This window comes from Adiantum capillus-veneris, chromosome 20, assembly GCF_014529385.1.
Source record: "Adiantum capillus-veneris isolate H3 chromosome 20, ASM1452938v2, whole genome shotgun sequence".
Classification (NCBI taxonomy): domain Eukaryota; kingdom Viridiplantae; phylum Streptophyta; class Polypodiopsida; order Polypodiales; family Pteridaceae; genus Adiantum; species Adiantum capillus-veneris.
Window position 1 is genome coordinate 128,874,073 of NC_140950.1, and position 14,135 is coordinate 128,888,207.

At 40.8% G+C, this 14,135-nt stretch overlaps 1 protein-coding gene across 1 annotated transcript; it reads left to right on the forward strand.

The window, feature by feature from the left end:
- The first annotated feature begins 11,231 nt into the window (after positions 1 to 11,231).
- On the forward strand, positions 11,232 to 13,214 carry LOC147433226 (uncharacterized). The gene is made up of 8 exons (XM_086491728.1): positions 11,232 to 11,774; positions 11,868 to 11,983; positions 12,077 to 12,205; positions 12,283 to 12,453; positions 12,534 to 12,671; positions 12,750 to 12,843; positions 12,931 to 13,035; positions 13,116 to 13,214. The coding sequence occupies exons 1-8, from the start codon at positions 11,232 to 11,234 to the stop codon at positions 13,212 to 13,214; spliced, it is 1,395 nt and encodes a 464-aa protein (XP_086347854.1).
- Positions 13,215 to 14,135: the final 921 nt, after the last annotated feature.

The window sequence follows — 14,135 nt, forward strand, 5'->3', positions numbered from 1 at the left end:
CATCAAAAGAAAAATTATAGTCTATGAGAGGTAGTATGATGGGATCCGGTGATAGAAGTATTTCATTGAGCCTTTCAGGGCCGAAGAGAAACACTATACGTTGTTGAAAGTGTATTTTACGGCTAATCCATACGTTAATTCTAATAGATCGTACAGAGTGAAAGCGATAGAAATGATCATCATGTGGGTTATTCATCTAGGATAGTATGTGAGAAATGTAGATACGAGAGAAGTGAAGAGATGAGAAGTTTCCCTCCCAAGCCCTATTCTTGCCCGTAGGCAATAAGGATACTGCGGGGAGAGATGTACCTGTAGCAAAGAGAACCTAGAGAGGATGAATTACTAAGAATGAGAGAGATAGGTTTGGTTAAGGAGATGAGATTAGGTACATATATATATGTTGGATTAGAGATGAAAATGAAAACAACAAGAAATCAAGAAAACATCAATGTAGAACACATCTTACTTGAAACCCTTCGGCACCATTATTGATGGGAGAGAGAAGAAGAGGGGAGAATTCAACGTTGATTGATACGCCAAGTACAACACCTTCTTTGATTAGAGTTGATCCTCCAAGGATGGCGTACAAGAATGGCTAGTTTTCCTCTAGGAGAAAGTGTAGGCTTGGGCTTATGTTAATGGGGCTAAGTACAATTAGGCATTACTACTCACTCCCTCAAGAATTCCTCTCATCAATGGCTTGAATGCTTGAGTTCTTTCCAAGGAAGAAGAGGTCCCCATTTATAGGTGAAGGGAACCCCCAAGGGTTTACACAAGAAGAGAGGAGCCAGTGTGAACAGGAATTGGAAAAGTTGGAAATGAGCTGTCCCTGCATGATGTGGGCAGACTGGGGTCTAGTATTTTGATCATATCTCCTCAACCGTAGCTCCAAATAAAAAAATAAAAATATGGGCAAAAACTTCAGCTCATTAGCTACGATTTTCATTTTAAAATCATTTTCCAATTTGGATTGGAACCTTGTGTAAAAAATTCATCAAAATAGGGTCCATTTCTGGCAGCAAAAGTCTTCATGTGGTCCCCTTAGCTTAGACTTTCATTTGATTCCAAAGGACACCTCATGCCATATGAAAGCATGACATTGCTCCTTGACAAAGTTTTGTAATCATGCTTGCAATAATGCATTAAAATAAGTGTATCTTTGAAATCATGCCACCTAGTGTCCCATTAGGATTTGATTCCCTCCTAGTAGCTATTTAAAAAGAAATATAAGAAAAATACATAGAATATATATAGATTGGAAATTTCTCTAGATATAGGATTTAAATAGGGTGTGAGATAATAATGAGATGGTAGAAAGAAAGAATCAATGCTTTTTGCCCCAAGTTAAAGAGGTGGAGCTATTGACACTTTTCCCATAGTATTTTTTGATGGTAAAGTAAGAATACATTACCCTTGAGATAAATAATAAGATGAGATAGAAAGCTTATATTTATACTTACATATGCATATGTACATTATAGGAAATATAATTATGTATCTAAAAAGTTACAAGATAACTCTTGTAGCATGTGTTCCCACTATGTACATGTCACAGCACGACATCCACCCCCTCTAAACCTGCACATCCTCTGGTATGTGCCAAATTATTTCTTTGTAAGATCAGCCCTCTTGTACATCTTCCTTGCTTTCATCTTCACTGGATGATTCCAGAGCTTCATTTTCACTTTGATCTTCACCTGTGTTTTGCTCTTCTTCCTCATCAACATTTTTTGGATCATTGTCTCCTCTTCTCTTAAACATTTTGATCCTTTTTCCTGCAATGGGAATCTTTACTTCTGTGCCATCTAGTTCAGACAAGCTGTAAGTAGCATTTTCATGCACATGTTTTACAACATATGGTCCAAACCATCTTTTTGAAAACTTACGCATGACTGTGTGTTGGTTATCAAGGCTACTATCATACACTAAAACCCAGTCACCTTTGTCAATTGCTTTGCTCCTGAGCCGATGTCGCTTATCAAAGTAGTCCTTGTTTTTCAATCTTGCATTTTTGAGTCGTTCTTTTGCAGCCTCAATGTCTCCAGGTCTTCTCTCTAGTTGCCTTATGCACAATGCAAGGAGATCTTCCCTACTAAGCCCCTCTTGCCAAGGTAGTACATTCCATGTGGGAATTGTATCCTCAATCGGCATCACTGGCTTTTGACCATGCATTAGCTCCGTAGGCATGTAGCCAGTTACTGAGCTATGTGTTGTACGATCAGCCCATAAAGCGTATGGTAACAGTTTTGGCCACTCACCAACTCTTCCTTCGCAAGCCTTGGCCAAAGCTTTGATGATAGGAGGATGCCCTCTTTCACTCTTTCCATTGCCTTCAGGGTTGTAAGCTGTAGTAAGAGAAATCTTGATCCCTAATCTAGAAAAGAACTCCCTTGCTTCTTCGGCATCCAGTTCACCTCGATCTGCAGTGATTTTTCCCACACAACCATAACGGCAAATCACCTCATCAAGAAGGAATTTGCACACAGCTTCTGTGGTCTTAGCTCTTAATGCTCTTCCTTCAACCTGGTTAGTTAGGTCCTCTCGTGCAAGAACCAAGTATCTCATCTGCCAGAGTCCTAAAGGCATCGTGACTAGATCCACAACCCATTTATAGTGCATGGCTAGTGGATATGTAGGGTGCAATCCATCACGATGTCGAACATTTGAATACATTTGACAAGTTACACATGACTCTACAAACTGAGATACATCTTTATACATACCCTTCCACCAGTATTTTTCTTTCAACTTGGAGAAGGTTGCCCACACACCCCTGTGTCCAGCCCATAGACTCTCATGAAACTCTTGCATGAGCTTTACTTGAGTCTCTTTTTTACATATAACCCGTTGTGGTGTAGCACCCTTTTGTTTAGGATGCTTCCACAAGTAACCATCCCTTAAAAAGTACCCATATGCTTTCCTGCGTATCCTCTTGAATTCTTGTTCAAACCAATCATCCTGTTTTGTTAGAGTACTCAAGTACCTTCCAATAGAAAGCCAATCACCTTCATAAAGATCTTTCAAGAACAATTCAAGTGAATTAGTCATGCAGACATTGTTACCTTTGACATGAGAGATAGAATAGAATTTTGTGCCTACATCATCTCCCTCATCAATCATTTGTGACTCATCTTCATACCTTGCCCTTGATAGCATATCTGCCACTGTATTGTCTTTACCTGCAATGTGCTTAAACTCGGGATTTAAGGACTTAATGTAGGCAATCCACCGCAACATAGCAATGTCTGGTGTTGAGCAGCTTGTAATCATCCCAAGAAGTGGTAGACAATCTGTTTCTACAACCACACATGCACCAATTAGGTACTCTTTTCCACTTTTCAAGGCTGTAACCATACCCCATAACTCTCTCTTTATCTGTGGATAGTTTCTTTGGCGAGCACTTAGTACCTTTGCTCCAAATCTTACCACATACCTGTGTCCTTCTTTGTCATCTTGCCCTATTGCCCATCCAATCCCTGTAGGACTGGTATCGACTGTCACAATCACTGGCCTTTGATACTCATAGTCTACCTTTCTTAAAGTCGTTGCTGACTGGAGTAACTCCTTTAGCTTTTTCATGGATTTTACATGTGCTTCTGTCCATTTAAACTTTTGATTCTTTCTAAGCAGCTGATAAAGAGGATCAGCTACATGTGCATAATGTGGAATCCAAATAACATAGAAGACACATGCTCCCAGAAACCTTCTAACCTCAGTGATGCTAGTGCATGTTTCTTTCATTCTTTGGATGGCATCTACCTTTGATGGACAAGGTTTCCTACCATATGGCCCGCACATGTGCCCCACAATGAGCACTTCTTTGACACCAAACATAGACTTTTTCCCTGACAATGTAAGATTCACTTCTTCCAATGCAACCTAGACAAAATTTTATCACAATCATTTATGTGATTTACCACAAACCTGCGACATCCCTTGAGATCCAAAGCTTCATCTTTGTCATTTTCTTCACATCCTTTGATAGGCAAATCATCAATGAAAGGCATTGTGATTTGAGGAATAAAGTCACGTAAGACCTTATTCATCCCATTCATCATATGTGCAACCGAGTTGGTTGCTCCCTGTGGCAAGGTACACATCCTTACCAAACCCAAAGGTGTCCTCATGGTTGTCAAGTCTTTGCTTTCGATTGCAAGCTGAAATTGATCATACCCTGAGTAGAGATCCCCCATTGAGTAGATTGCCCTCCCTGCAAACGCCTCTGCAAATTCATCCACAATTGGACCTGTTCCTACATTTCTAATTGTAACCTTGTTCACTGGTTGCATATCTTGGATGAAGCGTAGAGAACCATTCTTCTTTGGAACTGTGAACCACCTGTTTGAGTATGGAGCACAAGAAGGCTCCAAGATTCCCATTTTGATTTTCTCATTCAGTAGCTCTACAACTTTGGCAAATGAGCCTTTGGAACCGGAATAGGCCGCAGATTCCAAGGCACATGAGGTATTGTGAAAATTACCATAGGAGCTACAATATAAGGATCAACACATCCTATCTCATGTGGCTCAAATGCAAAAGCCTTACCATGCTTTGAAAGCATTTCTTTGAAGCACTTTGTCTCCTCCTGTGTTAGAAACTCCTCGCAACCAATCTGCAACTCTTGAAAAGACTCCTTTGTGAAGGTATGCCCGATCTTTTTAGGATTCCGCAAACTTGGTTGTAAAGAAGCCTGTTCAATCTTTTCCCTGTTGTTGGGTGGTAAGGGTGAAGCTACTGGTTTCACCTTCTTTGCTACACTCTTGTATTTAGTTTCAGCATGGACTTCTGGGCCTACTGTTTGGCTTTCTTTAAAGGCTTCTATTACTTGATACATTTCCATAGAGCAAACTTCCACAACTTCATTTTCAAGATGCAAACTAGACCTCATTATAGCATCAAGCTCACCCATAGTATCTACAAAAGAAACTTGTTCACACAAACCCAAAACATTTTCAGTAGGCTCTAGCAACCCACTCTTTTTCATGCCTATTTGTACATTATGCACATATTGCTTCTCGCATCTCTTCAAATCTTCAAGTTTTGTAAAACATACTGATCCATTCTTTGTTACCAAGGAGATCGTTGAAAATGCTTCACCTATTTTTGGATCAGGCGAGACCCTTTTTCTTTCTGTACCACTGCAATCCCGCTTTACAATGGTACTTGGCCAAAACCCATCATTTCTCTATGATCATGAAACTCTTTGCTCACCTTTGGTAGAGGATGTTCTCTGAGGTTGTCACGATTTCTTTCATGGTTTACACAAACTATGAGGAATTGGACAGCACGTTTACCATCTTTGCTACGTATCCTAGCATATGCTGAACCATTGTCCATTACCTTTGTTTCCATTCGAACTCCCACAATGTAGGGTTGTCCAAGGATGAGATGATATGAAGATGTATCCTGTACAAAGAAGTTTTGGTCAATCTTTACATCTCCTATTGTTACCTTCACACCTGGACATGCTGCATACAATTCACCGGATGAATTGTTTGCCACTTTTACCATCCAGCCATGATCTGTGTCCATCGGCCATTTGCACTTGTTGTAGAGACTCTTTGACATTATGTTTATTTCTGAACCATGGTCAATCAAGGCAACAAATGGCTCTTCAAGATCACCTACCTTGACCAAAGTTTCTGTAGTAGCCCTTGCCCAATGACTTCGTGAATAGTAACTCCTAGGAATATCTTCAACTTCTTCATCATCATTTGAGAAATACACTTGCTTCACTCTCCCACTAGATTGGTAGCATCCTACCACAGCTCCATCATTCTCCTTATTTTGCAGTTGCATCCCTTGTGTCTTTGAGGTTTCCCCTTCAACCTGTGGACGAGAAACTTCAGCAAGGGTTTGCCTCTTTCTCTTGATGATGTCAATGATCTCCTCATGGAATTCACGCTTTGCAATGCCAAGAACTTCTCCCAGAGTAAACTCAATCTTGCTATTCAAGATCCTTTCCTCCAAGACTTTCTTTAAATCTGTAGCAACCTCAATATCAGATTGTAGTTTATAAGTTGGGCCTTTTGTCTTACCTTTCATTGGCTCTTTCTTCTTTCCTGTTGTAGACTCCTCCATGAGTACTTCAGGTGGAGATGCTCCTTGTGTTGAGGGTGTTTGAGAAGGCATTGAGTCGCTTCTTCCCCCACTTCTAGAAGCTCTTTTTGATGGTCCTTCATCAGCATTCTCACGTCTGCGCTTCTCTTCTACAATTGCCTCATTTTGTTGGCATTTTGTAATGTAGGCATGCACTGACAATGAGTCCACTGGATCATTCCATCCTGTTTCTAGACGTATGCAATCACCTCCTTCATATAGAATCTCTTTTGTAAGCTTTCCCTTTTTAGCTAATTGCATGACATTTGGCCAAATTTGACCATGATGGTCACTCACTTCTTCATCACAAAAATGTTCAATTTTTACTCCATAAGTAGCTGCCTCAACTGAAGAGGTGGCATGCTTGGTTGCCATATCTTCAACTAAGGTTTGCATTCCCCCCTTCCCAAAGTTAGTTCTCAAGGGTAGACCTGTCTCTCTTAAGTGGATTTTACCATCCTTAAAAAAGACAACATCTTTTGACAAAGCATCACTAAAATCATCACAATCCCTTCTTACATGGTTTGTACTATCACACCAAATACATCTATTAACAAACCCTTCTTTGGGCTGTTGTCTTTGCCTAGGAAGTGGCCCTGATGGTTGGCCTTTTTCTTCAAGCTTTGCAAACTTCACCTTCAAGTCACGCATTCCCTTCACAAGCTCATCTAGCATGGACTCATCAAACTTAGGAGCGATAAAAGTAGGCTTTACCATTTTGTCAGAAGTTGAGGTGGAAGGACTTGTAGTGTTTACTACCATCTTGTCCCTTCTTCTTTGTCGTTTGGCAAGCAGCGAAACAGCACCTTCAACCTCATTCCAGTCGGTCTTTAGTCCTTGCTCAGCATCTTTATCTTCAAGAAGAAGCTCCAAATTTTCTTGAAACTCTTTACCTGCAGCTTGTAAGAAAAGATCTATCTTCTCTGCATCTAGTGTGGCCCTTTCTGTCCTAGTGAGTTGTACATAGCGCCGCTCAAATTCCCTAAGTAGCTCTGTTATTGATAGTCCTTGCTTTGGCTTGACTACCCATTCTAAGAATGTCCTTTTGGTCACTCTCTCAGAGTCCTCCATGAAATATTCCTCCTTTAAAGCTACTTTGAGTTCTTCCCAATTTCTCCCATGCCCATCTTTAATTGCCCTAACATGCTCCCTAATTTCTGGAGCAACAACTAGCTCAAAGCTTTGAATCATCTCACCTTCTGACACGCGATGCAGCTCCATCTCCTTCACATACTCGCGTAAGTACTTGGTTACATCTTTGCCATTGAACTGATCCATTCTGTTGACGACCGCTTGTATGGCCTTCGTTGCTGAAATCTCCCTTCTTTCAGTAGCATGTTGTTGTTGCATGAACATTGCAAATGCTTGAAACATTTGCATTGTTGCTGGGTCAAAATGCATACCCTGTTGCTCAACATGATCACCCATGGTTACCCACAAACTCTCACCCTAGCAGATTCGCGTCGGGTTCACCAAAAATATGTCGAGAAATTTGCGGTCTTGCCAGGAAAGCACCGGGCTTATGGCTGTGAGAGTTTGTAAGAGAACTCAACAAAAACTATATGAAGGAGTTAAACCATATATGCCATGAAGACTAGGGTTTGGAAAGAAGTGCAATCAAAGAAGACTCACTCTTTCTCTCTTGCATTCACACACACAAAGAAAGAACGCAAAAGAGAATGTCAAAACAATACGAAGATGAAAACATCAAGGCTATGGTCATATCGTATCATGGGTAATATGAAAGGGTTAATGGATGAGTTAATGGCATTCAATCTTGGCTGACCAAATAGGCTACGAATTGTTCTTTGGAATTGTAGTTTTGTGCTTACCATAATATATATATTTTGTCTAGTGATTGGGATTAATTGTGTGTACAAATCCTCTTGGTTCATAGCAAGATAACTACGCTTACATCAAAAGAAAAATTATAGTCTATGAGAGGTAGTATGATGGGATCCGGTGATAGAAGTATTTCATTGAGCCTTTCAGGGCCGAAGAGAAACACTATACGTTGTTGAAAGTGTATTTTACGGCTAATCCATACGTTAATTCTAGTAGATCGTACAGAGTGACAGCGATAGAAATGATCATCATGTGGGTTATTCATTTAGGATAGTATGTGAGAAATGTAGATACGAGAGAAGTGAAGAGATGAGAAGTTTCCCTCCCAAGCCCTATTCTTGCCCGTAGGCAATAAGGATACTGCGGGGAGAGATGTACCTGTAGCAAAGAGAACCTAGAGAGGATGAATTACTAAGAATGAGAGAGATAGGTTTGGTTAAGGAGATGAGATTAGGTACATATATATATGTTGGATTAGAGATGAAAATGAAAACAACAAGAAATCAAGAAAACATCAATGTAGAACACATCTTACTTGAAACCCTTCGGCACCATTATTGATGGGAGAGAGAAGAAGAGGGGAGAATTCAACGTTGATTGATACGCCAAGTACAACACCTTCTTTGATTAGAGTTGATCCTCCAAGGATGGCGTACAAGAATGGCTAGTTTTCCTCTAGGAGAAAGTGTAGGCTTGGGCTTATGTTAATGGGGCTAAGTACAATTAGGCATTACTACTCACTCCCTCAAGAATTCCTCTCATCAATGGCTTGAATGCTTGAGTTCTTTCCAAGGAAGAAGAGGTCCCCTTTTATAGGTGAAGGGAACCCCCAAGGGTTTACACAGGAAGAGAGGAGCCAGTGTGAACAGGAATTGGAAAAGTTGGAAATGAGCTGTCCCTGCATGATGTGGGCAGACTGGGGTCCAGTATTTTGATCATATCTCCTCAACCGTAGCTCCAAATAAAAAAATAAAAATATGGGCAAAAACTTCAGCTCATTAGCTACGATTTTCATTTTAAAATCATTTTCCAATTTGGATTGGAACCTTGTGTAAAAAATTCATCAAAATAGGGTCCATTTCTTGCAGCAAAAGTCTTCATGTGGTCCCCTTAGCCTAGACTTTCATTTGATTCCAAAGGACACCTCATGCCATATGAAAGCATGACATTGCTCCTTGACAAAGTTTTGTAATCATGCTTGCAATAATGCATTAAAATAAGTGTATCTTTGAAATCATGCCACCTAGTGTCCCACTAGGATTTGATTCCCTCCTAGTAGCTATTTAAAAAGAAATATAAGAAAAATACATAGAATATATATAGATTGGAAATTTCTCTAGATATAGGATCTAAATAGGGTGTGAGATAATAATGAGATGGTAGAAAGAAAGAATCAATGCTTTTTGCCCCAAGTTAAAGAGGTGGAGCTATTGACACTTTTCCCATAGTATTTTTTGATGGTAAAGTAAGAATACATTACCCTTGAGATAAATAATAAGATGAGATAGAAAGCTTATATTTACACTTACATATGCATATGTACATTATAGGAAATATAATTATGTATCTAAAAAGTTACAAGATAACTCTTGTAGCATGTGTTCCCACTATATACATGTCACAGCACGACAGCGCGACACTGCGCCAAACGCATTACACATCCTGCATTACACACAGCGGGCACTGCCCTGCTTGACACTGCGCGACACTGCCCTGCTCGACACTACGCGACACTGCATTACACAGCCTGCATTACACACAGTCGGGCAAGATGCCTGCGCAACACTGCCTGCTCGAACTGCAGAGCCAGTAAAATGGGGCTCGTCTATATGTAACATGGGGTCGAACTCAAGGGATCAAGGGTGGGAGTTAAATCGACCGTTCAATTTGATTCAGGAGACCTTTCGAATTTTGGGGGCGCAGAGGAAAGCGACATGCAAAAAGTAATCCGCCTAGCTATACGCGCCCAAATCCTCCTGCGCCGAAAAGCTCTGCCGACGAAATTTGATTCAGGAGACCTACGGGGAACCTGCGTGACACACAGTCGGGTTGCCCAAACCTGCGCGACACTGCGCCAAACGCATTACACATCCTGCATTACACACAGCGGGCACTGCCCTGCTTGACACTGCGCGACACTGCCCTGCTCGACACTACGCGACACTGCATTACACAGCCTGCATTACACACAGTCGGGCAAGATGCCTGCGCAACACTGCCTGCTCGAACTGCAGAGCCAGTTTTACACACAGTCGGGCATGCATAGTGCGACCTAAGGGTGGCCGAAAAAAATCCGTGAGGTGCTGCTGTGAAATCTGCACGAAGGACTGTCGTATGCTGTGTAACCTGCTTGACTGCATACGACGAACCTGCACGGATTGAGTGACACGGGGAATGCTGTCCTCATTCGGAGATATGCTGTCCATGTGAGGCAAGGTGCTGTCGTATGCCGAGATTCCTGCTTGACTTCTTCTGCCGAACCTGCACGAAAGTTGGTCATTGTGAGTGCTCTCATTTCATGCATTGTTCGTTGAGTACTTTAAGCTATTGTTAATACAGTGAATTAAAACCAGAAATACCTCTAAGCAGCAAATGAAATGAGGGTCAACAGTGTTAGAATGTGGTTGAGGGTTGAATCATGCTTCTACAGAAATTAGAGGTGTATATGTAAAAGACTGTCTTGCATGGCTTGCATATAACCCAATTTTGGAATCATTCACACGGTCATTGAAGAAAGATAGATATTAAGATGTCAATGTTGAATTCTGATCCTTGTTTTGCATTTATCGCATATGTTTGCCAATGATGTGCATGTTGTGAGGAATTTTTGAAGGAATAGAGGCCCTGTGTATGGTATTCTTAAAGCATATGTTGGCCTTAGCACAACAATCTTTATGGGTCTATGCTCGTCCCTCTTCACCGGTCACGTCTTTCTGCTTCTTTCTTGCTGAGCATCTGAAATCTGTCATAGGTGTGCAGAGATTACTTCAAAGCCCAGGGTCGATTCTGAGTAATTTCATAGGTGTGTAGAGATTACTTTCACCGGGATTACAAATATTTGCGGCTTCAACTCAAGGGGAGTATAGGGTGTAGTACTTCTACAATAAGCTGATGGCGAATCATGAGGTATGTCTACGAGCTTACTTCTCTCAAAATGCCACACAATGTCGACGTAAATTGCATATCTTTGGAGATTTTTGGTGCTTTTGAAGCATGTAATCGGGCAGGGAAAAATTGAATGTTTTTTTCCGTCTCATTGTCAGGAATTGACTCTATTCATTGAGGTTATGGGAACAAATGGGAAGGTTATTCGTGAGTGTCATGCATCGCAAACATGTATTGACCAAAAGGTTTCTTACGAAAGGCGATGCCTTCTTATTAGGCATTTAAAGAATGTGCACAAAATCACAAATATTCACGTTCCAGAGCACAAAACAGGACGTCCTAAAACCAGTGAACGGCCACCACGACCAGTGTCTCCTAGATCTAAACGCCAATGCGTTACAAGGTTTGGAGATATTGCATATAAAGTTAGGGCGGCACGAAGAAAATTTCACAAAGATTTACAAGTGCGGGCAACAAAAGAGTGGGAAAGAGTCTTTGACAAAGAGGGAAAATCGCAAATAGAGTGGGAAGAGTCATGGATTGAAGCGCAAAAGTCTGCATGGGAAGCAGACATGCCAAGTAGGATAACAAAGCTAGAGGAAAAAATTAAGCGCGGATACAAACCCCGTGCTTATGGAGTTCCACATGACGCTGACATTCCTCGAGAAGAAAACGAGAGCGATGACAAAGAGGGTATTAAAGTTTCAGATGATGAGTTTGCCATCGTAAGTTTACTTTCCTTGACTACACACTCACATTCTCTTTATAGTGACAAGTTTTTACATTTATTTCAAGCTATAATTTGAATGTTATTGTAGCCGGTTTCATCATCGACCGCTAGCTTTGCGCATGTCGAGACCATTTCTTTCTTGGTGAGCCATGATCGCCTTGTGTGTGAGATTGATCACTGCAATATGGATCAGTTCTTGGATAGGTGTGCTACTAACGTAGATTTACTCTTTTGCATGTAAATCTTGCAAGCGTAATTAGAAAAACAAACAGTGTAAGTGTGTGCATTTTTTCATAGGTGCCATAAGGGAGTCACTTTTGTTTTGCGGTCTTCTAGATCTGGGCTTGAGTCGGGGTTAGATGCCCATGTTATTGATGATGTTCTAGATCTTGAAGCTTCTACAAAAACGATCAACCTTTTTGCATTGTAAGGAAATAAACTTTATGCCTAAGTAACATTATAGATTTTTTGCTTTGTTCACTTGTGTATCTCATCCTTCATAGGTGGATGGAAAGCATATTGCCGCCCGATGTTCTCTCAGGTGTGTGGTGGGTAGACAGCTTGTGGTTCCCATTTGTCTCTGAGCGTGCTATAGGAGATCATACGTTTAGCAATTTCTTTGGGACACCTGATTTAGGAGCTCACGTATTTACCTTCTTCCCCGTTTTGGATGGGTATGGATGTTTTACTTTTATGTATTTTCGTAGTATCAAAACTGTCAAGCTTCAAGTCTGAATGTGTGTTCTTTACATAGATCACATTGGGTTCTTGTGGCATTTTACAATGCCCATCTCATACGCATACCCACTCTTTCTCGACGATGTTCAGCTATACTTCTCTTTGACTCTCTTTCGATTGTCTGCATGGAGAGACTCTTACCACACGTGTCTAGGTATGCATTGTTTTTGCTTTAAACATAATGGTCACATTGTTTGCATAATTTTAATTAATCAATTGCTTGTGTTTGAAGGGTACTAAAGCATTTTAGTAAGCATTGTTCAAACCTTAAAGTTAGAGAAGAACTTGAAGATCCGCGGGAAGCTTGCGAACTCCTCACTGCACAGGTTTATGGCACAATTTAGGGTTGTGTGCTATTGCATTGTGTAGTGAATTTTCTGTTGTTGACTTATACACATGTTTGTTGGCTATAGTGTCCTCAGCAGCCAAATTCTACCGACTGTGGTTATTATGTGATGACAGCAATGAGGTTATTGATAAAGACCACTCTTAAAGATCAAAAGCCTCAAGAAAATTTGGTAATCGCTTATCTTAAGCACTCATTATAGTGTGAACTCTCACTACTTTTTTGCTTTCTAATGCTTTGTGTTCTTTTCAGTTAAAAAAGAATTGGTTTGCGCATGAAGAGGTCGAGTTCACGAGACAGAAACTCAATGCTTGGTTGAACAAGGCTTTGGGTGAGGTCACACTTGGATAGGCCATGGTTTAGGTCGATGTTGTGTTCACCTTTTATTGTATTAATGGCAAACTTTGGAAGTCGTCATGGCCTACTTTGTATCGATGATTTTGTTAACAGATATTGTCTATATTTACATTTTGGTCCACTTTGTGTGTTGTAATTTGCGGCAGGCTACAATGCTGAGAATCTTACTTACATGGGATATTGTCATGTCTGGACTTGATTAATCTACTCAGGCTTATGGGACGCTTTTTTGTAGAATCCAGTCTCCTGATATTTTTATGCAAAGTTGTACACGAGCAGGTACACCAGAATGGGGGGTGAATGAGGAGCACATGCATAGCACATGTAATCTGGATACACACAAAGAGGTTCCCACACACACACAAGAAAGCTTTTATAGTACTTGGCTGGATTATGAGTAGTGAGGCTTTGCATGTCGAAGCCTACCGATCCGTCCTTGATGTACAAATTACGTTCAAAATAATTTTATCTGGTTTTGGTTTGTAAATTTCTGCCTTTTGGTCCTCCACAGATGGAGTATGCAATTCCATTGTTTCATTTGTTTCTCAAGTGCTTAAATGAAGGTGATTGAGTTGCTGGCTTTTTATTCCTATTTTAGGCTGGAATGACAATGTGCCCTGCTTTGGTATTTTGGAAGAAAGTGTATTAGTGTCAGCATCTTTACATGCTGGTGATGAAGTTGCTGTAGCTTAGCTGCCACTCAAGGATACAGAGAGACCAGAATTTGAGGGTGAAGCATGCGTACTTGAAACCAATGTTGAATCAGGGCAATGCGGACAGCACTCAACATTCAGATGCTAATATGGTCGTGGGTTTGGATAAAGTGTCCTGCTGAATGGTTTGAGGGTTCTATTTACTCGGACGAATGGAAATTTACAATGCTGAGGCTGGTCTTTATGAGGAATACATGGTCTT